Raw genomic sequence first — 23537 nt, 5'->3', positions numbered from 1 at the left:
AAATTATATTATCAAAATATTGTGCTTCAGTCAAACGGTGAACCGCATATTTCACCTTTTGGACTGAAATTACTCAATAAAAATTATAACTAGAAGGAAACTGACCAAATAAAATATCACACATAAGTACAAATAAAGAAAATATCAATGAAAACAATTTGAGAGATACCGCACAAGAAAGAAAGAACGAGTGCACATCGATGTGAACATTTAGCTCCTTAACCTCTAATCTGTGTGAAGATGCTGACATTAGAAACTGAAGGTGACCTTTGACAGAAACCTGCCCTTTCCAGGAGTCAGTGAATGCCACAGAATGCCACACAGCCTAACATCCACATTTTAAATAAAGGCTTTAACCATCACATGAAAGAGTGGGGAAACTATGAGGTTCATTAATCCTCTGACAGACAGTCATGGGGTTTAATCTTAAAGCTCAGTCATGTCACGTCACTGGAGTAGCCAGAGAGTTAAGTGTGAACGCGCTGCCAAGGGCCTGACTGAGCTGAGCTGAGCTGCAGCAATAAATAGCTCACAGTAGCCTCGCCACCGGACGTGTAGTCTTTCCATTAGATGACAGCAGCGCACATGGTGGCGGAGGCTCAGCCACTCCCGGTGTCCGCCCGGCCCCCTCTACACCTCCTTGCTCTTCCTGAATGGACGAGCGCGCAGCCCACGGCTCACGCCTCCCTCTCACTCTCATCTGCTGCTGCTGCTGCTCTGCCCTGCCCTCCTCATCAAGAAACAGCGCTGCCTGCAGCCTCCCGGTGCGTTTATCGTGCGGCGATTGAAACCAGGCCGATTTTTTTTGTGCAGCGCCGCTTTAAAGGACTCATCTGAAATAAATCACCGCAGACACCACGGTCCAGGCTCCGTGACCCACCGGCTCCTTCACCTCTCTCTCCTCTCCTGCATAGCTAGAACATTGTGTCCTCTGAAGGGAAAATGACTGCCAAGCATCGAAAAGGGAAAAGCAACCACAAACATGAAGACAACTTTTTCAAAAATGAAGTTATTGAGTCTGAAGTTCGCCCGGGAGGGAATAACTACACTCTTCTTTTGGTTTTATTCCTGATGATAGTGATTGGCGGTGCCACCGGCGCGTGGTTCTGTTTCCAGCAGCACCAAACTTTAACCTACTTAACAGAGAACCTCATGGGCATGCAGATGAAGATAGTGAAACTACAGTCCTCCCATGAAGAGATGCGACAGTCAAGCAGCAAGGTAAGGAGCTCAAGTGATCAGAAGCGAGACACAATAGAGTCACCTGGGTTTTTGCAGACATGAGCGGCATGAACACGCCTCCCCTCATCGTCTGCGTCCTCTTATGAATACTTCATTAATCTATTTTCCACGATAATATAATGCACACTAAACACTCACAAAATAAGAAGAACAGGCCTGAGCACATGCCAACTGTGCTGGTTGCCAGTTACAAGTAAGGAAAGTCAAGAAGTGCAGGCCTCTATCAGATTTCAAAATGCCAAGAGCCTCTGGAGTGAATACAAAACGCTGCTATTTCTAACATCCTCACACAGCTGCTGACGTTTGAAATGAGGATTATTCCTGACCCACTACTGCAGCAGGAGACTCTGACTTTGGGACTCTTTATCACTGAGTCGAATAAATCAAATCTAGTCAGCATCACAACTTCTCTGGAAAATGTGTGTATTGCGATACCAGTTGAGAACATGCTGCTGTGCACAGGGTACTGGTAAAACATAATAATAAACAAGACAGTAGTGAGCCAAGGCTAAATTTAGTCTGGTTTTGTTATTGAACACCAGTTCAGTGGTTGTTTACAGGCCATCTGAGAGGGTGAGGGAGAACAGAAAATGGTTTTATTTGTGTTCCTGAGATGACACAATATGTCTAAATACTAGCACAGGTTTAAAATAAGTGTGATGGCTCAAAAAATAGTCCCATTTGTTATTGAATTAGCAGGAATACACTGCCCCCGTTGTGTCACTGTCAACTCAGATCCATTGTAGCCTGTGGCTAAATTATGAACTTCAAACTATTCTAATTATGCATACGTTGCTGCTGGTGACTCAAGTTAAACAGCATTTTTTAAAAGTGGTGCTTACTGTAACCAATAAACCCCCACTCCTGCACTTCTTCCCTCTCAGAGCAACTCGCCTTTAGGGAAGCCAATGTGGCAAAACTCTGCCTGAAAACAGATTTGCTAGCTCAGTCTTGTTGGGGAAATATTTCTTCCTTGAGCAACTAATAGATTTTTCTGACTCATGAATTTGCAGTTGCAAAGTTTAACACCTCGGCATGAAAGGTTCACTGAGTTTCGATCCTGATGAACATGACAGGAGTAAAAAAAAAGAAAATCATTTACTTCCTTATGAAACATTACTCCATTACAGTACTGTCATTTGTTTTATGTAACATCCTCTATTGATTTTTTCCCCCCATACACTGTAGTTTGCCAGGAGATGAGGTTGTACTGTACTGAGCTGTCCGTGCATGTGAGGATCTGTCCTGATTAGTTCTCAAAGTTCAGATTTTGCTGCTGTTTATGACAGAACAGATCTTTTGCTCTGAACACTGGATTTGTTTTGTAATGAGAATTCAAAATAACCCTATCAAATTGATTTAAAACAAGAATGCATGCTGCCGCAGCCCATATACGGTACACAGCAACAAGCTAAGGATTGAGTGGTGTGTAAATCCTACTTACAGTATGCCCTCTAATGTAGTGGGAGCAATGTCGTATTTTAAAAATATATATTCTCCATAAGGACTATGAAACCATATTTGTTATCTCAGACTTTCAGTAAAACTATTATTTTCATGGTTTGGATAGTCTCTCAGTTTAATTCAGCATCACTCCTCCTGTGTGTCTCTACAGCAGCACATCTCAGAGAGTCTGGAGACTCGTCTGAGTGCCCTGGAGGATTCCTATGCACTGGCCCAGAAACAGGTGGGAATGGCCCTGGCTACAGCTGAGCAGCTCAAGACATCTGACCTCCCCGCTCAGGTGCTGTCACTGCACACTGAGATGAAAGCCCGGCTAGCAGAGATGCAGCAAGCCACCGTGTCTCTGGAGCAACTGAGCCAGCTGCAGACGATGCTGACGGGGAAGAGCGAGGAGTTCGAGGGCGTCAAGGTTCAGGTGCAGGATCTGGCCGAGGTGAGCTCAGAGCTATCTCAGAGGGTCGAGGACTTAACGGAGAACCTGGGAGAAGCCCAGTCGAAGCTGGTGGAGAGAGCTGGGCGTGTCACCTCGCTGAGCACCACCCTGGATGGACAGGTCGCTGAGGTGCTCAGGTTAAAGGAGCAACTCAACACCTATCACGCTCAGCTGGAGGCCAGCACACTGGAGATGGCGACTGTCAGGTAGGTACTGGGGAAAAAAAGCAGCAGCTTTTGGTGTCGCGGAGAAAATAGCTCACCTCCTCTGACCCATAACTTTATGTTGACTTTGTCAAATCCCTGTTGGCTGCCTCTGTCTGTGGTACTCCAGGCCAGTGTTGGTACTGTAGGCCTCATATTCACATGGTGAGATTGCACTGATCTGTATAAACATTTCTATTGTGTTGATGATATCTGGAGTTGAATGGTGTGAGTAAAAATTTTTGTATGTAAAATCTGCACTCTTTGAAGCTTATCTAAACATGATGGAAATGTGGCTCACAGGCTATTGTTGCACATGTCAGGTTTTAGGAAAGCATGGTTAGGAAGCCACTGGTGCCTTTTTCCACAATATTTCAACAACAGGCCTTCATGGGACTGCACCGTTCATACTATATTATCACAAATCCATAATTTCACATTTGACATTTTGTCTTGTGTCTTCCAGGGAGTTGCTTGAGCATGAGCAGTCCCAGCGGCTCCAGCAGGCCAGTGTGGAGGAGCAGCTCAATACGGTACGTCAGAGTCTGCAGGATCAGAGCTCAGCAGCCCATAGTCTGCACTCTGAACTCAGTGCACAGCTGGAGAACATACAGAAGGAGGTTACCCAGGTAACCAGCACACAAGCCGATCAGACTTAACCTGCTAATCAGTCCAAATTGTTCTCATATTGTTCACTTAATTAATTTACTGTGACAGTGTTTTCATGTTTAACAGTTCCTGTTTCTCATTATAACTGCTCCAACTCATCCAACTGTGTCAATTTAGTTCTCACTTCCTGTCACTCAGTAGCAAGCTGTACAGAAAGATGACATTTATTGACTCTGATTGTTTCGGCCCTCTCTCAAACCTGTTGAAATGATATCAGTGGGCATCAGAAACCATTATGCACGATACATGCAGATTAAACATGTAGGCTATGGCTGAACTTACACACATATACCGAGAGCACACATGGTCTCTTTACTATTTCTGTTCACTCTGTGCCCGTAGGGAAACGAAATGAGATTTCCGTCTCATTAACCTGAAGGAGTTAATTGCCTGGCATGAATTCACTCAGAGACTCACATCAACACTTATACTCAGATAGTACAGATCATTGTTGTGTGTGTGTGTCTTTTTTCTCTGGCCTCATTTAACCAGTCGCCAGATAACAGAGCAGTAAACTGTCCACACTCTGGTCTTTTATGATCTAATGTATTTTTATTGCTGGCTCTGGCTTAGGTGGTGGGTGAAGTGCAGCCTCCTGCTGAGTCTGAGGAAGAAGCAACTGAAGAAACTGAAGAAACAGCCCCCACAACTCAAGAAGAGGAAGCTGCCGCAAATGAAGAAGAAGGAGAAGAGGAACTTGACACCGAGGCAGAAGCAGCTGAGCCAGAAGAGACGGCCGCACAAGATGAAGCACCTGTTGAGCAGGAGGTCCCTGTGGCAGAAGAAGCTTCTCCTGCTGAGGAGCTGGAGGCAGTAAAGGAGGAAGAGGAGGAGGAGGAGGAGGCGGCGGCGGCGGCGGAGGAGCAAGATGACTCTGCTACACTACCTGAAAAAGAGGAAGTGGAGACTACACAGACAGAAGCGGAGGAGGAACAAAGTGTAGAGGAGCAGATGCCTGAGGAGGAGAACCAGGAAGCGGATGAAGAGGAGGAATCTGAAGGAGAGAAAGTTCAGTCGGACTCACCAGTTGAAGAGAAGAGTGATGAAGCAGAAGAGGAGGAGGAGGAGGTGTCAGAAACAGAAGAGGCAGTAGAGGAGGTGCATGACAAAGCAGAAGAGGAGACGGCATCTGAAGGAGAGACGGGACAGGAGGAGTCACCACAGGAGGAGGAGGAGGAGGAGGAGGAGGAAGTAGCAGAGGTGGAGGAAGACCAGCAGGATATAGCAGTAGAAGAGGAGGCGGATGAGGAAGAGGAGCCATTAGAAAACGATGCTTTTCCAGAGGATGAATGTAAGTAATACATAATAATTTAATAGACACTGGATAAAATGAAATCAAAAATTGTCATATCCATCCTAATGCTTCCTTTTTTATGTTTTACAGAGTTTTTTTTGTTTTTGTTTTTTTTTACACCGGACATATACAAACCAAGAAGAATGGGAACTTTCTCTAAAGTCACTGTCTACAATAGGACACATGCTGTAGGAAGGCATTATCGATTGCTGTTTTGTAGGTGCAGTATTCTTAATGTGGTTGCTCTTTGACGGAAGAAGTCAGTCAACTATGCTGGAGCTGAAACATGTACCTCAACATATGAGACGGCTTGTTAAGTTTTGCAAGTGAGTAAATTCAGGATTTACCTGCCAATAACAACCTCAAAAGCCTTAATCCATAAAAGCACGACTGTCTTTCTACAGAGCATTTTCCACAATTCATAACTCACAAGTTTTTTTTTTTATGTGTTTGTCTTTTTGTCAGTTATCTTCTGTGGTAAACTGGAAAACTAAAAGCCAATGAGATAACAAGAAGCCATTGCGTAAACTGTTTATCAGTGCACATGAAGCCATACGTGATGCTTGTCATTAAAATATGACTCTTGTTGTCACTTTCTGAAATGTATCCTTAGACAATATCTTAAAAGATAAAACAGACGGATGCAGAGTAAGTTGATTTGTCCCACTGGCAAAACAGCTGACTCAAGAACTAGGAAAAAAGAAAAAAAAAATCTGTCTTTGATAAGATAAATAAGAAATTCCTAAATGTATTAAACTATAGGATGAACTGTAGTGGATAGATTTTTTTTTAAAACTTTATATAAGTATATCTATGGTTCAAGCACTTTTAAAACTCACGATTCCAGCCAGACAGAACACACCTGTAGTAACGTCAGATACAGTGGAGTCTAAAAGCTTGAGCCCTCTACCAAAAACTGTTTGGTTTCATCAGCCTCATTTCATTGCTCCTATATTCTTTATTTGAAAAAAAAATGCATTATTTAGTTAGTTCAGGCCATTTAGTGCTGTTGTAGGTCAACAATCACAGATATTCTATGCATTAGTTTTCGAGGGGGAAAAACAATCAGAAGAGCTCAGTGAAGCACCTCAGGGACGACATGTTCTCTAGATGAATTGAAAAGTGTCTGTGATGAATTGCAGCTAAATATATATCTAGAGTCATGGTAATATTCTCACATCAACCAGTCCTCAGTAGATGCACCAAATAAAGCTCAGTAACAAGCTAACCTGTTCAGTCAAAAGAAAGCTCACAACTTTATGTTGATGTAGTTCTAGCATTTGCCAAACCACGTCTTAAATGACAGCATCTTTGCTCGAACAGCATCAAACTTTCACTGTTGAAAACCAGGAGTTTTGACGAGAGATACATCAGCTTTAACTTGTTTACATTTGCAAAAGGAGAATCTTTGTGAGACAAACAAAGCAACAGGAGAGGTTAGTGCACCCAGAGTCAAACAGTGGAGGTAAATGCAGATGTGGGGGTGTGAACTCACAGAAGGACGACGTCACCCTGCAGAGTCATGTCAGACTTCACGGCTTGAACTTGGAAGCAACACCAGGACTGTCTGAAGTCTGAGAACGAAGCTGCTCGGCTTTTGTTCCACACTCACTTGATCTCAACTCTGCTGAACATTGAAAAAAAAAAAATTTAAACACACAACATGTCAAAAGACTTTCTCTGAGATGCTCAGAACCTGGAATAATGTGAATCTTTGTGAAGAAAAAAAGAATCAAGTCACTGCTGGAGTACAAGCTGTGTCTAAGGCAAACATTAGACATATCAAATATTATTTTATGACATTTTTAAATTACCTCTCTGGACACATGATAAAAGTTTATATAGTCACAGGGTTAAACAGAGTTCTTGGTAGTTTAGTCTTTTGGACACCACTGTACTTTTTTACTCAAACTTATATTCACATTTACAAAATGCACTCTTTTTGCCAAGGCTTTGGTTACTGTCAGTACGACACTTCCCTTGTTGTCCTGTTTTTAAAATAAACCCTGGTTCTTTCACTTTTGGATACTGTCGTTCTGTGCTGTTGTGTCATGTTGAATATGATTGTGATGCAGAATCTCTATTAGCTGCATTGTCTTATTACACACCAACTTACATAATGTCATGGGCTGTTGATCTGTGTGGTTTTCTAGCATTAAGCCTACATCCTGCTGGTGTTTACAGATTGTATGAGTGAGCTTTCAGCTACCACTTGAAAGATTCATTTATATTGTAGCATCCTGACCTGAATCTGACACTGTCACTTCACTCTAGTGGTATTCTGTATTTCTACTTCCCACTTTTTTTCTTATGATGAAAAAACCCCAAGAAAGCCAGCAATAAATTGACCCTGATAACAATTACTGTTTGTGTAGCTGACGCTTGATACAGCTTATTACTGCTGCATTGTTGTCTATGAACACATCAATGAGCCACGCTGTAACACTGGCTGACATGTGCCTCCATTATGATTAACATGAACTCCACAGCTAAAAATAGCCCCCAAGACATGCACAGTTAAAACAAAAAGAAAAAAAGATGTGTATCTTTAGAAGGAACAAAAAGATAGCAGCCAAGATCCAACACATAGCTGATTTAGATATTTTCATAGTATTTGTATAACAATGACCTTATCCCTAAATTTAACAGTCAGATGAAGCATGTGGTTTCCTGTGCAGCTCGACATATTCACTGTTATAATTAAAACACAGGCATCTGTTAGATGGAGAAGAAACAAGCTATTTACATTTTGCCATAAATGTGAAATAACTGGAACATTTTTGTCTTCAGTCCTATGCAAAGTTAAAAAAAAAAAAAAAAAGTTTGACTTGCAAGGTAATAATAAACTCCACTGGTGGAAAGTAATAAAATAAATTGCCATGAGTAATGTAGGAGAGGTCGGGGATGATTGTGACACTTCTACAGCTCTTTTTATTTATTCTGTTCAAAATTGAATACAAACTGGTTCAGTGAAATGTCTCCAAACACCCCGTAGTCCAAGTTAGTTGTCACATACACTGGGTTGAAATGTAACATGACATAAGGATTATGACAAAAGCTTAATACTTACGTTTTTTACTCCACACTTGAAAGACTGCAACATTTATAATGTGGTGTGTGGCATTTGTGAGCCAAATATGTCACTTAGTGTCGGCCGTGCTGTAGTAGTGATTAGACATTTGAATATTGACTCAGCTTGTTGAATTATGTTCACCGGAGGCAAAGGCAGTCTACAACACATTCAAACTGGGTGTAATCAAACAAATGATGTTGTAACGTAAACACTTGATTGCTCTTTGCAGAAAAGCAGCTCCAGCTGAACTGAGGTCAGTGTAGACTTGCTTGCATCAGACCTTGGCAGACAGAAAGTTTAAATTGATTGTGTGTGCATCATCAAGATGGACAGGAAGTCTCTCTCCCTCTCTTCCTCCCTCTCTCTCCCTCTCTCTCTCTTTCTCCCCACACTCTCGCCTGTTCCAGAGTCATTTTGCTCAGCCTCTCCCACTCATCACTGCTGCAGTGTCTCAGTCGCTGACCTTCCACAGGGACCATGCAAGCATTTGTTCCTAGGTAAGTTTCAGAGGATCTGAGTCATGCTGTTCTATTTCTGGATTCTTAATTCACCAGTTTTATTTTCAGATATTCAGTCTGACAAGCTACAGTTCTGGCAAAGCTCCAAGGCCTCTGTGTTTGTCATCTTAATGTGGAGCAACTATGCTCAGTGCAGGTGCTGCAGGCCTCGCGGAACGGATGTAACTGGGCTTGAATGTTGTTACTCTGGGGACTGAATTAAGTTTCTCACTTTGATCTCCTCAGTTAGCTTCTTTATGTACATTAGTAATTATTGGCCAGGAGCTGTTATTCTTAGCGACTATTTTAGCTCACTAATCATTAGTGTTTATTTTAATCATGGAGCCTGAAAGGAGCAGCTTGTTGTGTGTGAGTTTCAGATTTTGTTATTTAAATAAGTGTTGTAAGCGTCTACAGCTTGGATCGGTCTCACTTATTTAGTGGTTGATCATTTCACTGTGTCTTTCCTGGTGTCAGTCCTGGAGCCTGTATCCCACTGTGATGCTTTGTACATGATATACAGTGGAGTTTGCAGCTCTCAGTCAGGAGGGATACAGGGCGACTCCACGACTGGGAGATCGATAGCAGTAAAAGCGCAGCAGAGGAGGGGCGGGCAACATGAGCCGCTCCTCTGCTGCTTGCTCAGCCCTTTCTCTTGGTGAAGTCACAGATGCAAATTTTGCTCCGGTCTCAAAGGTCTTAAATGAACAATGAAATCTCACTCTCAGTGAATCTTTCCATTGTTAATTTGGTTTGTTTCCTGTTGCTGCTGCAGAAATTATTCCTAACTGTAAATTAGCAGGGTGATGCACCTGCTGATGCAGCATGAGGTCATAAACAAAGATACACAGCAGGAAGTAGAGGATGTGAGGCTTATGTAACATTTTCCCCAATTCGATTACAATCATAGTCTTCTCACAGTTATTCCTTTAATTCATTTATCTTTTCCTGCAAATCAGGATTACTCACAGTGGGTGACTGCAAGAAGAACATTTCAATATGTGTGTGGTTAAATAGACACACAATGCCCTGTAGGCCTACTCACTGTCTCGCTGAGCTGTGGTCATTTGCTTTTTGGGCAAGGTTTTCTTATTTAACTTTTAATTATGTATATTGTTGGGTCTGTGCATTTTGTTGACTGAAATAATTTGAAAATGAAATTGCTAAAGCTGGAAGAGAAACTCATCATTCATACTTTCCCTGGACAAACAAGGTCATTACAGCTGTTTTTTTTATTATTATTGTTGTTGTTCATCAAAACAAATTAATTGACTAATGAGAATTATTATGTATTATGTGGAGACTGACTCCCAGTTTCTCTAAAGGACAAAATACAAAAGTTGAAAAAGGAAACTGGCTGTTGGCAAACAGTACAACAATCATGACCTTGATATACCTTTAGCTGCTTCACACCTTTTTGGACCATTCCGTAATAATGCAGAGTGTACTGTAGTACAGTATACTACTGTACTACTGTAACTGTAAACTGGATTGTGTATGCTTTTTGTTACCATATTTTATATCTGCTTGTATAATAATTAAATAAAAACACAATTAAATATGACAATAATAACAATTATTATTATAATTACATGTATATTCTACTTCCTGTCTGCCATTCTCTCTGTGATCAGACATTGTTTCCTCACTTACTTATAAGCCCCGTAACTTAAAATCTGTGTTTGTGTTTTTGTCCTGACCCAGGTTATACCTGACCCCGGTCAGGGATGAAGAGGCCGAGTCTCAGAGAAAAGCAAAGTCTCGTCATGCCAGACAGACCCGCAGGTCAACACAGGTAAAGAACAAACTTTTCTCAGAAGCTCAAGAGTCATTTCATTGTGTGTGACGTTTGACAGATGTGAAGCTGCATGTCCTGCAGGGTGTGACTCTCACAGACCTGAAAGAGGCTCAGAAGACCAGCAGCCTGTCCCTTCAGGACAAGCAGGTGGAGGAGGGAGTCTGCTCTCTGGATGACAGATCCTGTTTGAGAAAAGGCCTGACAGATGAGAGGAGGGTCAAGATCGGCCTGACAGAGTCCAGGGAAACGACAGAGATCTGTCCAAAATGGAGCCAACTAGACGAGGTGAGTGACAGAGAGATTTATTCTGACTTTTTGCAACTGGATGCTTTTTTTTTTTTTAAACTGTTCTTTTAAAAAATCATCTATTACTTCTATGCATATACAGCAGGGGAACATTGAACCCAGGTTAGAAACACTCACTGAGAGTCCAGTGCCAAACAATTCATATTCGTCTGCTGATCCTGGATTCTGTGGACTGTCTTACTGCAACAGCTCCTTCAGAGGTCAGAGAAGTATTGACTTTTTTAACCCTTGTGTTTACTTGAAAATTAATGTATTCTCTTGTTTTTGTTTTAGGGTTAAGGTTCAGATTTCTTTTCATTATATTTTTTTTCTTATCCTTTAACTTGGATGCAACTCAATATGTGTAGAACTGTTGTAGTAATTCTTCCACTTGCCACAGTCTGAACATTTAATACATAAAACGTTGTGTGTCTAGAATATATCCTTTGTATTTGTCTAGGTTTCAATAACAAGAATCCAAATCAACTTATTTAAGTTAACGTGAGGCATTCTGAAAACATAATGATAGCACATAAAAAAAATTGTATTTCTTCAGGTTTAAATTCTCATAACATTACAGAAAAGACATGAAATGTCAGAGGGATAAAAACAACTTGTGTTTTCTGAGCCGTTGTAGAGCTCATGAACACAACATTAGGGCTAAGTTAATTAACTATAACTAAAGGTTGTTTCAGTTTACATTTTCAGCAAATACATACTTGTTATGTGTGAGCAGCTGGTGAGAGATGGTGGAGGGATGAGAATCAGAACCCTGTGGAGGACGCAGCACAGACGAGCATCACCACAAAGCAGCAGAGACGACACTGCTACGATGTGGACGGTTCAGACTTCACTCCTATGGAGGTATGGAGAACATCTTTACTGTATGTGTTTTAATCATAGACTGTACTGCTGTTTTTCCTTATTATTACCATTAGATGGCGCCAAAGGATTTTCCAATGTGCTATTCACACTCTGAAGAACTGAGCATTTTCAGTTGACTTGAAAAAAAGATGTTTACTTCACCAAAATCCCCTTGAGAATAAGTAAAAAATGTGTTTATGATATATTATTGTTATTATCGAGTAAAAGTGTTTTTTTTTAATATTTTGATGGAAAATACCTCAGATGTCAAATACTTCACAATAAATCTTCTGCGCATTTTTTTTTTTTGTTCTGTATGAATCAATATTCATTAGCACCATTGTTTCATGTTCATATCCTGTTTCTGCCTCACCCGAAAGCTATGCATGCTTCAAAGGCAACATTGCTCTAATCTCTGATGCAACATTTTGAGATGTGCTGCAACTGTAGATGTGAAGCATGTGTTCACAGATTCTTTTAAGTAGAAGAGCTGGTTAATATCAGACAGAGAGAAAGAGAGAGAGAGAGACAGTCCAAGAGGTCCAACCCTCCCCATCCCCATCCTCATCCTCATCCTCATCCCCACCCCTCCCCCCCACCATCATCATCACCCCCCCGGCTCCCTCTAAGTCGCTTTGCTTCTTCACATCACATGGCTGAGGTGTCTCAGCATTCCATACCTTATTGGGCAAAACTGAGGCTGCTCTCTGCGTAGTCGTAGCCTTGGATTCAGAGGGATTGACTTTCCTTTCTCTTTCAGCCTCTGCACTGACATTGTGTTCCCTCCACCTGTGTGCTAGCTGCATGTGAAAAACCCCTGACCCTGAACCTCAACACCAGTACCTCTGACTTGCTGCAGCCTGTCAGTTCACATGAGTATCAGTAGTAAGGGTTTTCTATTACATTGCGTTTCTAAAAAGAAGATGAAAAAAAAACACAGTGAGGCCACGGTGAATAATAGAGAAGGGGACACAGAGAGATGATAAGTCACGGAGGGGGTGACTTTTACGGGATTATAGATAATTATGGATGTCCTATGTGTAGTACAGTATGAATGGAAAATGGTTCCCCGTGCAGGCTGACTCCAGGTCAGCGGTTCAGCTGTCCCTGGAGCTCCTGGTGGAATCTGAAAGAGAGATCTGTTGGTAACCTGAGAGTCTCTTAGCGTTACTGAGCGGACTATATCTGTCTGTGATAATCATACCGAGCAGCGAGGTTCCATCAGGAGCATGACAGGCTGCCCATCACCAGAGCCGACCCCTGTGTGACTCCATGATGATCTGAACAGACTTTCCACATTTCTTTTCTGCAACAGAGAGAGAGACAGGTGCAGAGAGAGTCAGTCAGCTAAGAGACCCTTCTTCTTTTAAGCTTATTGGCAATGATTATGATACAAGGAATAACCAGAGATACAGCAAGACAGACTGCTTTTTCTTTTTTACCACGTTTACTCTGACTGAGGCTTCGTTTCTATTTCCTGAAAATGCAGGAGGATTTTGTCCCATATGGAAAGTCCTGCAGCTAAGGCTGGGGATCAGACTGGGGGAACTCCAGCAGGGATCAACGCTTAATAAAAATCTCCAGCACTAGTGCCAGTGTAGTTCACTGCCACGCAAAGTCATATCCTCTTCAGATGCCTCTCTCTGAAGATGAACCATTACAGATATGTAGCAAATAGAGTACAAGATACATATAATATGCATGGGTCATATGTCAAGCCAGAACCAAAGCCATAGATAACAATCAATGTCAAGAAGCTAAGATGCAAATAAGGGTAAATTAGCAGCTCTATATGAATATTATTTGCACTAAAGCTGCCTCTTTGTCATGTAATCAGGATTTGCTATTTCACTTCACCTCTTTTCCGTTCTCTTTCATATTCTCTCCATGTTTCTATTCTGAGTCTCCGCTTGTATTTCTTTCAGTACTATCTTTCCTTCTATCTATTTGCCCCGAGCAGGGATGAGGGAGTTTAAGAAACAGCGAGGTTGCTGCGAACCACACTATAAAAGGAAGATAGCAATGAGCCGGCTGGTGCAGACTATGTGAAGAGAGATAGTGGAGGCGGCGGGGTTGTTGAACGGAATAGTTTGACATGTGGGAAATATGTTTGTTTGCTTTCTTGTGGAGAGTTAAATGAGAAAAAAGATACAATTCTGTTTGGTAAACATGAGGTTGCACAGCCAGCAGCCTGTTACAGAAACAGTTAGCCTGGCTCTGCTGGAGGTGACAAAATGAGACTGCCCCCCACCCCACTCCCCCCAAAAAAAAAAAAAAAAAAAAATACAGCATCCATCATTTCAGCAAATGCTCAAAAATATTTACGTTCAGGTTACAAAGCCCCCTAGCGGCTGCAATTTATGACCTTTGTTCACCGGGAGCAACAGAGGAAGTCTTATTGTACAGCAACCACATCCGTAGAGGGATGAGGTCACAGTCGGTGGATGATCAACACAACATCATACTTTCACACAAAAGCCTGCTACGTGTTTCTTTCCACTAACACTCGGCTGTTCCCCAACGGTTTCCAAATTTCCCATTAAGTTACAATATTAGTTAATAAGATGATGAATTTGAAGAAAGATCAAACCACTACGTCATATTTTGCAAAGCTTATGAGGCCGCTGGAGCCACAAAAAGGAAGACAAGATAAGCAATAGGCCTACTATTTTATCTTGCGGGGATAAAATGTGAAACAGATTACACCTATTTTGGTGAGATGAGACTCATAAAATAAAATAAGATACTTTATTTGTCATTGATTTTATTGAAAATAAATTGATGTTGGGTAACTCTGAGACCAGCAGCAGAAGAAAATGAGATAATGTAAGATAACAAGATAGAGGCTAACTTGTAATAGTTTACAGTCTGCAGGGTGCTGTCTTCAACAGTGTGTCTGTGCAAGTTTGTGTGTGGGTGAGAAATTTTCCGGGGATGGGTGTGTGTGTGTGTGTGTGTGTGTGTGTGGTGGTGGGGGGGTTTGATGCAGGCTACAGCAAGCTGTTCTTCAGTCTGTTGGCTTGGGCCTTGATAGCTCTGAATCTCTTCCCCGATGGCAAGGAGACAAACAGACTGTGACCTGGGTGATTTCGGTCCTCACTGATGTTGCCAGTCTTCTTGTGTCGATGGTTAGCATAAACTTTGTCCGAGTCTGGGAACCATGTTCCCATAATCCCCTGTGTCGTATTTACCACCTGCACCAAGTCCTTTCATTTCTTGTCAGTGCAGCTGGCACACCACGACCGTGGCACCGCAGCAGGAGGGAAGTTTGAAGAAAGCCTCTGCTGAGCTTTTGTTTTCAACTGATAATGACAGGAAGTTGATGTTGTTGACCACAACGGGATCAGGCCGAGGACATGATTATGGTTCGATATTGGTGTGTGATCAGCAGACTTCACTGTTAGTGCTACAGAGGAGTGGACGGTTGTGCGGTCGTGGGTGGGGAGGGGTGAAGAGAGAGAGTGAAGTGGTTGATCCCAGGTTGTTGAGTCTATGAGGGATTATAGTATTAAAAGTGGAGCTCAAGTCAATGAACAGCAACATCACGAGGTACCAGGAAGGAGGAGTGACAACGTATGGCGGTTAGCGGTTCTGAAGTTAAAGCAGAAGTAAGCGGAATGTTTGTGTTAATATAAGTCTTAAATAGTTCTATCTTCCGACAGCAATCACTTATATAGAGTGTTTGGTCTGAAACACGGGTCTGTCAGTCACTCTGCTCTGCGGTAAGCCGAGGAGAAAACTTCTTGTATACTTCCTTGTATCCTACAACCTTTATCCAATGAGGAGAGAGAACGGCATGCAGGGCTGTGTGTGCAGCCAAGGGATGCGCGTGAATGTGGTGACGTAGGGACGAGGACCAATAGATCCAGGACGAGGGCGGGGGCTGCTAACTCCATCGGCTGACAAAAAGTTAGCCAAAACGACTGGATCGCTTACTTCTGCTTTAAACTCACTCGCCCATAAAAGACGTGCTAACCCACTTGCCCACATTGACCTCTTGGCAAAACGGTTAGCATCGTCCGCAGTGTGGGAGACCCAGGTTCGAAACCCACTCAGGGCAGGCCAGAACAACATTGGTCACATTAGTGCGACTGGGCGATGGCGACTCCAGCAGCTTGTTGTTGGGAGAAATTAAAGATGCTGATCTGGTGATGCTGAGGTGTTTAGGTGTTGTGTCTTTTCAGGGGCAGCGTCATGGCTGATCTGAGGGGTGCTACTTTTTTAAATCCCATATCATTTTCCTGCCCCTGCATGTACAGTAGGCTACTGTATAGTTCCTTGAAGGACAGAGGACAGCCCTCTGATAGGCTGGTGGTGACCCCGCCTCCTGTCGAGCTGTGACCCTCAAAGTATAAGTGGTCCAGCTAATAGATGGATAGATGTAGGAGGAAATGTGGCACAAGTGCTCTCTGTTAACACCATGTAACACACACACACACACACACACACACACACACAGAGACACGCTAACGTCCTCTCCTCTTCATCACACTGCGGGGTGCACAGAATTACTTGACACCTCGTGGTTGTTGATGGCTCCTCAGGTAATACAGTCAGTTGACCTTCCAGGACAACAAACTGCTGCAGCCACCCCCAGCCACCCCCCACCCCCCACCGCCATCCCCTTGGCTCTGTGCTCCACCTCCCTTATCCCCCGTCCACATCACTGGACAATTTTAGCCCTCAGTGCCGAGTCCGGCCATAGCAGAGCTTCTGGCAGGCTGCCACAGAGAGCTGCCAAAGCTGGAGAGAGAGAGGGGGGGGGGCAAGAGAGTTGAGGGGGGTGGGAGGGTGATCAAGCAGTGAAAGGAGTAAGAGAGAGAGAGAGAGAGAGAAAGCAAGAGAGGGAGGGAGATGGAGAGAGAGTGTATAACTTTGGGAAACATAGGAAGAGGCAGCACAGGGAACAAACTTTTCTCTGTTGGCTGCTTTCTCCTGGACTTTTTTCGCATTTCCTCAAAGAAGTGAAGACAAGGGATGCTAATTTGTTTGTTCTGCTAGTTTAAGAGTTGTTTCTCTGTTTTTTTCTCTCTCTCTCTCTGTGAGCAGCAGACATTATTTTACTTTTGTTGTTCTTTGCATTTTTTATCTGATTATCACCTCACTGCCTGAGCTTTGAAGAAGGCGTGACCACACATCTGAAATCCCTCCAAATTTAGCCGGAGTGCTTTCCAACTCATGGGAGTCTGAAGCTGGACTGAAACAAACACATACACACATTCACATTCACACACACACACACCCACCTGTTGTTGCTGAGGATTCCCCGGGAACACAGTCATGGGCATCTGCGTCACTGCTGCTTGAGGGGATCTGTGCGTCCGTGCAGCTGTTATCTGGCGGTGGCTTCAGTGAATGTTACAGTAGAAGTTGACCTGGCTTGTTGAGGGTAGAGGAGGGAGATGTCATCCTACTACCCACGCACCAAGGACCTGACCCGCACCAGAAAGTCACTGACAGACTCACCACCGTCCTCTCCGTCCCCTACAGACAAAAACTACAGAGTAAGACCACAAGCTTTTCTTCTAGAGAAATACACATTTAAAAAAATATATATCTTGGTGTAATGATGTCACCCATTTAACAGATATGTCTAATTTCAAATCTCTGCATGTGCAACATACTGTGAGACATATTGTCCTGAAGCTGTTGAAATGATGAAATGAAACTTGAAAAAAACCCAAAAACATTTTATTTCCTGTAGGTGTCAATGACTCATCCATAAACAAGATTCATTTCTCTGGATTCAGAACAAATGCTTTTTGACATCTCACCACCTGAGAGAATAAACTCAATTTATGAATCATATAAGTCATAATTATATAAAGTGGAAATAGTCCTAAATGATGTGAGGAATGGTTACTTTAGTTTATCACATATAGTAAGATGACATCTTTTAATAGTTCGTTTTTGATGGTTTGTCAGATATTATATAATATATAAAATGTAAACAGCTTGAACTAACTATACTGGACATATCTCACTATCTTATTATCAGTTTTCTTAAGCTAAATAACTGTGATATTAACTGATAACTGATATTATTGTTAGTTTAATTAAGTTTATGTATTTGGCAATGAGCTGTTTGAGTGAATTCAGTTAAACAAACATCTATTTCCCATTTTCTCTGTGCATATTTACATGAATAAGTGCCACTTTTGATTCATTAAATAAGTTAGACTAAAAATGAACAAATAGCTTGCGAGGCACACATCATGTCACCGTGTTTGATGACTTGTGAAATAGAGGCAAAAGTATTTTGTTCCGAGGCGCTGAGGGTCTGATCACACTTTCTGGAAAAGACTTTTGGATTGAAACATTCCTTCTGTAATTTCCTGTTATTTCTCTTTCTTTCTGTCTAAGTGGCTTATTCTCATGGGCGTTGTTTGACTGTTGTGTTTATGTCAGTGCATCAGAGTGGAGCTGGACACTGTGTGACAGGAACATTTAAAGGGACAGACAGCTGTACAATTATGAAGCTAATGTGATTCAGTCATGCCACACTACAGACACTCTCATTGTAGTGAATGCCATGAGTGGATGCTGTCATTCTCTTTGCTCTCTGTGAGAAGTGTCAGTGTCTCTGTGTTGTATCCATGGCGAAACTCGGGAATTAATTTTCCATGATGTCAGCCCAATCTGAATTGGCTGCATTTTCATGGAAGAGAAAATGCAATGCAAAAATGGGGTGGGGGGGATTGGAATCAGACTAGAGGAGTATTTTTAGCACCTGTCACGATGTTTTGATGAAAACCTGGTCCTGTTTAGTAAAATACAATGTCTGTTACAGCTGTCAGCCGCAGGAAGAGTTATAAACATTAACACATTACATTATTGGATGACATCAATCATTAGACAGATGTGGGCAGGGGTGATTTTCTCATGCACTAAACCTACGTACAAATGTGAGGTATTTGCACTCTCCTCGAGTATTTCTATTTAATGCTTCTTTTAAATTGTACTTTTTTACCCCACTACAGTAGTTTGACAGCTATAATTACTTTCCACATTAGCATTTTACATATAAAAATGACAAGCTTATAAAATATAACACACTATTAAAGATTAAGCCAGTGGTTCCAAAAAATGTTTTGGCTTGCAGCGTTTTACAAAAAAAAAAAATTGTGTGTGTGCAGATGTCCAAATGCATATTTTCCCTCTAAAAGTCACAGATGGAGATTTATACAACTGCCAAAGCCCCAAAAGAAACAGTTAAGGAGTATTTCATTAAAACAAAAAGGACAAGAAAAGTGTTGAGAAAATGAATATAAATTTTTGTGGCAGAATTTAACTTTTTCTCTCCATTAATCCTTTTTAATCATCGCATGACCACCCACATTTATTTTGTGAGGGACCCTCAGCTACAGGATCATTAGACTAACTGTACAAACATGTAAAAACTAGCTTCATTTCTACTCAGATACAACAATAAAATACTTGTCAATGCAGCACTGATCAATCAGCATTAACAATATACCACTGTAGCAGGTGCAGAGTGCTTTTATTTTGGTATTCTAAGCACAGCTGATCATACTTTCACTGCTGAATGTGAAGCATTTGGATTCACTGCTTTTGAAGAAGGAAAAAAAAGAAGAGGAAGATGTTCTTAGTGGCCAAAAGGTCTCTGATGTACTGTAAAGAGTTAGTGGAGAATGAGGAGTGGCTGAAGTCAGGAAAGGTGAGTGAATGTGGAAGAAACGTCTTTTATGGCCGTGCAGGCAGTGACGGCTCCAGTAGTGGGGGTGAAGGGAGAGAGGGAAGAGTGGGTAGCTCAGATTTTCCTACTGAAGTCGTCCAGTTAGCTTTGAAGAGAAGATGCTGTGACAGAAAGAGGGGATGGAGAGAAAAGAGTGAGACGAGGGAAGAGGGTGAAGAGTCTTGTAATGACGATTTCATTGGCTTCGGAAAACTGTGAAAACTGCTGCTAACAATATCATTTGTACTTCTTAACACTGAGCTCATGCAAACAAGTTGTGTGTGCGTGTGCATGTGTGTGTGTTAGCGTGTACCCCCGCCCCCCCCCTCACGGTGTCACGGTGTTATAATGTTATTCCTGGCAAACCATTAAAAACTGGAGGCAGTTGTGTTTACAGAGCGCTCTTGGTCCGTGCGTGCACCCGTTGGTCTGATACAGTCTGAGACTCTGTTGTTTTCTAACCTTCAACATCTGCTCTGCTACATGTGCCACTGGTGACTCCCTCTATATTTCCTAACAAGGCAATCAGGTTGGTGCAGCTGCGTGACTTTGGCTCAATGTGGACCAAAAGTTTCATGACGCAGAAGTATATATAACAGCACTCATGCATTACTGTAAGGATTCTCTCTCTTTCGCCCTGTGAACCACGCTGGGCCCACTCTGTATCTCTTGGGGATTGGAATTAAGTTATAGTAAGAAACTCATTTCACCAATTTCCTAATCCTGGAGTGTGAAATAGGTTTCTGTGTAGGAACTAGTCATCTTGAAAGAGTTTGGCTCATATCTGCACAAGAAGACTTAATGATGATTTTTTCTATATAATGAATCTGAGGGATCTCCCCACTATAGCACAAAGAGATCAGAGTGAGTGAGAGCTCTTCTCCAGAGCTCCATCCTTGGCCCTTCTTCATCTGAGGTCATGGAGGTCTGTTTTTTCCTGGATAGCTCTGCTTAAGCACATGACCACATAAGGACAGGCAACGCTGGCTCAGTTATGTAAACAGTTGCTGGGGAATAGCTCCTCTGACGCTGCGTGAAATATCCCCCTAACTCACCGAATGTGAGCACAGGAATAGCTGTTCCTTTGGACATAAATTGTCCTCCTATAACGCACATGCTTTTAACCCCATGTCCACATCTGCTTCTCGTCTCCCAACAGCTCCGACTGCCACACATGATGTTTATTGCAAAGTGTTTCTTCAACAGAGTTGTTTTAAGACTTCTTTCTGTCTTAGGACGGCTACTCCAAATCTTAGAGTTTAGGAGGGAAGTTTACGAGACAGCAGCAGATATAGATAGAGATTGTGGATCACTCTGGCCTGATATTATGGTATCTCTCTCTTCGTCTCTCTTTTCCAGCCTCTGACCGATAGTAAACACTTGCAGTCATCCTCCTCTCATGTGCCACGTTTATCAGCTGCTGGCAGTGAGTTATCTGTGTGTTCAGAGCAGAAACGGGTCCGGATGGAGGTCTAGATAGAGCAAAACATTTTAATACTAGAGATTCTGTTCACATACTGTAGAGCCTACAGTGTACATCAGCACAAGGAGGCAGTAGGAAACAAGAACTACTCCAACTTTGTGCTAATTAACTATAAGCCCATCTCTAAGGGAAAAAAAAAAACACTTCCGAAATGAAAACAAATCCAGCATGTGATCAGGACGTGCAACTTGGCACCACGCAGGGTGGACATGCCAAAACAAAAACCTGCCAGGACAGTCTGCTATCAGTCAGTTGTTGTCAGAGGTCAGCCGCCCAGTCGTCACACAGGAGATACTTAGCTTCCAGTGTCATGATGTCATCTTCATGCTGCAGGCATTGGTGTGGCAGCCGCCTATTTTAAAAGATTAACCAGGCTCACCGGGAAGGTTTGACCTATGTGAACCCTGTCAGTGTGCAGTGATGGGGTGAATTATATCTCACTTCTGCATGTGCTTTTTTTCCCCCTCTGGGACTTCAGGCCTCTGAACACGCTGTGATAATTCACTGGGAAGTTTTGCTTTTCTTCTCTGTTGTCTCGAAATGGAAAAACATTTCACTGCCGAGCCTCTGTTTGGTCTTATCAAACAAATAAATCTGGATTTATCCACAAGAGAACATTTTTTAGACACTGTTGTTCCCATGCTGTGATGCTGAGCGATCACGCTAACATGGCTTATTCTTTGTGTTTCAGCATGACAGACTGTCAAGGTAAGGATTAGGCTTTGTTGTTTTTTCTCTCTCTCCTGTATCATACTGCTGCATTTCTTAAAATAAATAAATAAGTGCCCTAAATAAAGCGGCACCGTGTACTGATCTGATCTGATCTGTGTTGCCTCCAGATACGACTCCAGTGGAGAGAGTGCAACAGACAAACCACTGGGCCGCACCAGCTCGTACACACGGAGAGAGACGAGACTGGCTGCTCTGAACAGACAAGAACAGGACTCCACCACCAAAGATTATAAGAAGGTATAAAACTATTACTGTGTTTCAGAACAAGCACATTCCCCTGTGAGTCAAAACTACAGTCCTGGATACAGTATGGCTGTTGGGTCATCATGCAATCTTTATATCTATTTTTATAATAATTCTGCAGATGGAGATTTAATTGGACTTTTAGATAATTAACAGTATCAGTATCAAACTGTGTAAGTATTTAAAGGTTACTAGAATAGGATTTCACCAACATGCAATGTAAGGTTGCTAATATAAGCCGGCTGTGATATGACAGTTTAAAAAGGTTGTTAATTAGTTTTCTACTACTAGAGCAGTGTCCAACCTTGGGGTCGGGACCCCACGTGGCGTCGGCTGGAATTCAAATGGGGTCACCTGAAATGTCTAGTAATTGATAAAAAAAAAAAAAAAAAAAACACTAATAAAAATATTTTTTAAACTAATTATTATTCTTTTTAAAATTATGATTAAAAAAAACACACACAATCTTAAACAAATGTATTCTATACTTTCACTTTATCTAATATAAATCGAGTTCAAATAAAATGTATATAAAAATATCTGAGCCAGCTGGCGCATCTTGATTGACGGCCGCGACCATGTAACTGCATGTGATTGCGGGGTGATGTCAAAATGGGGTCAAGAGCCAAAAAAGATTGGGAACCACTGTACTAGAGAATGTCTATTAATCTTGACATGAAATAACAAATGTTGTTTTTACTAAATTAGTATCAGTAAACATTGTATCACATGCCATTTGGCAACTTGTTGTGTTTTGACATTTTATCCGTAGTGCATTTTAGTTTGTTAATTTAATAATGTTGAATAGTCTTATCAAGTTATTGTGCAGACAATTAGACATCAGTCTGCTGATATAATTAGATCATCATGAAATGACTTCACGATCAAAATGTTGATATTGCATTGATTTCTCCACTGCATACTCACTGGGTTGGCTTTCATAATATAATATATCTTCCCTTGAACTTCATGGTATATGCAGAAATCAAACCCATATGTCATCCATTCTCACAGTAGTACAGATGATCCATTGTTAGGGTGGAGTTGGGCAAAACACCACGCTTTGTTATTGCCTAAGCTCAGGGGTTTGTTCCAACTGTGGCTCCTCATGAGGACACAGGATGAAAGATGTTTCAAATGTTTACTTTCAACTAAATTTTTTACTCATGCTATTTCTTAATCCTGATTTTCTTCTCTCTCTCTCTTTTTTATTTTAGATGTATGCAGAGGCTTTGCACGAGAACGAGAGGCTCAAGTCCAGGTTGCATGACAGCAAACAAGAACTGGTCAAGATCCGTGCCCAGCTGGAGAAAGTGACACAGGTACAGAGACAGGTACATTTCACTGCCACGCCATCGACCCTCTCCCGTGTGGGTGCTCTGTCGAAAGGTCATGACCGATTACTCGACAATGTTCACAATACTTCCAAGATTTCCTCCATTGCTTCACCATAACAGCACAATTATCCATTTCTAGAGGCACGACAGGATATCGGAGAGGTCTACAGTACTTGAAACGGAGAAAAGGGTAAGTGTCCTGTCAGAGTTTTGGCATTCATCAA

The 23537-nt window shown here is 42.0% G+C and overlaps 2 protein-coding genes and 1 long non-coding RNA gene across 14 annotated transcripts in view; 2 read left to right on the top strand and 1 right to left on the bottom strand.

Annotated features, from left to right (window-relative positions):
* The first annotated feature begins 547 nt into the window (after positions 1–547).
* LOC146984891 (uncharacterized) lies at positions 548–7323 on the top strand. Of its 5 annotated transcripts, none has more exons than XM_085782473.1 (5): positions 548–1221; positions 2858–3345; positions 3809–3971; positions 4585–5302; positions 5396–7323. In XM_085782473.1, coding segments are annotated over exons 1-5 (1650 nt in total). In that variant the 5' UTR covers positions 548–942; the 3' UTR covers positions 5398–7323. The 5 variants fall into 5 exon arrangements, with proteins under 5 accessions (XP_085638599.1, XP_085638601.1, XP_085638603.1 ...); XM_085782475.1 differs by having other exon boundaries at positions 569–1221; positions 3809–3875; XM_085782477.1 differs by having other exon boundaries at positions 652–1221; positions 2861–3345; positions 3809–3875.
* A 1282-nt stretch (positions 7324–8605) lies between these two features.
* The window catches only part of LOC146984889 (protein phosphatase 1 regulatory subunit 12B-like), a 24886-nt gene continuing 9954 nt past the window's right edge, over positions 8606–23537 (top strand). For 2 of the 8 annotated variants that reach the window (XM_085782465.1, XM_085782469.1), the window contains exons 1-9: positions 8786–8875; positions 10580–10670; positions 10755–10958; positions 11062–11179; positions 11695–11822; positions 21693–21709; positions 21841–21970; positions 23194–23298; positions 23453–23503. In XM_085782465.1, the coding sequence (XP_085638591.1) occupies positions 8856–8875; positions 10580–10670; positions 10755–10958; positions 11062–11179; positions 11695–11822; positions 21693–21709; positions 21841–21970; positions 23194–23298; positions 23453–23503 (864 nt within the window). In that variant the 5' untranslated portion in view covers positions 8786–8855. Of the gene's footprint in view, positions 8632–8785; positions 8876–10579; positions 10671–10754; positions 10959–11061; positions 11180–11694; positions 11823–17106; positions 17327–21692; positions 21710–21840; positions 21971–23193; positions 23311–23452; positions 23504–23537 lie in introns of those variants that run through there. The other 6 variants (XM_085782468.1, XM_085782466.1, XM_085782464.1 and 3 more) reach the window with 6 other exon arrangements.
* LOC146984890 (uncharacterized) lies at positions 12879–21960 on the bottom strand. Its single transcript, XR_015036183.1, has 4 exons — positions 21845–21960; positions 17069–17347; positions 13027–13128; positions 12879–12948 (listed from the first exon to the last, which is right to left on the bottom strand). It is a non-coding gene; the product is annotated as an uncharacterized LOC146984890 (long non-coding RNA).

This window comes from Trachurus japonicus, chromosome 7 (genome assembly GCF_045865225.1).
Source record: "Trachurus japonicus isolate A0001 chromosome 7, Traja_1.0".
NCBI classification, from domain to species: Eukaryota; Metazoa; Chordata; class Actinopteri; order Carangiformes; family Carangidae; genus Trachurus; species Trachurus japonicus.
Note: the sequence above shows the minus strand (reverse complement) of the source record. Positions and strands in the feature narration are given on the sequence as shown.

What these genes read in the sequence shown, in the direction of transcription:
- LOC146984891 (XM_085782472.1), top strand. Translation starts at nt 943, where the DNA reads ATGACTGCCAAGCATCGAAAAGGGAAAAGCAACCACAAACATGAAGAC. An exon ending in TACAGAAGGAGGTTACCCAG is followed by an intron (nt 3,972 to 4,584) that starts GTAACCAGCACA and finishes GCTCTGGCTTAG; the next exon opens with GTGGTGGGTGAAGTGCAGCC. An exon ending in TTTCCAGAGGATGAATGTAA is followed by an intron (nt 5,307 to 5,397) that starts GTAATACATAAT and finishes TGTTTTACAGAG; the next exon opens with TTTTTTTTGTTTTTGTTTTT.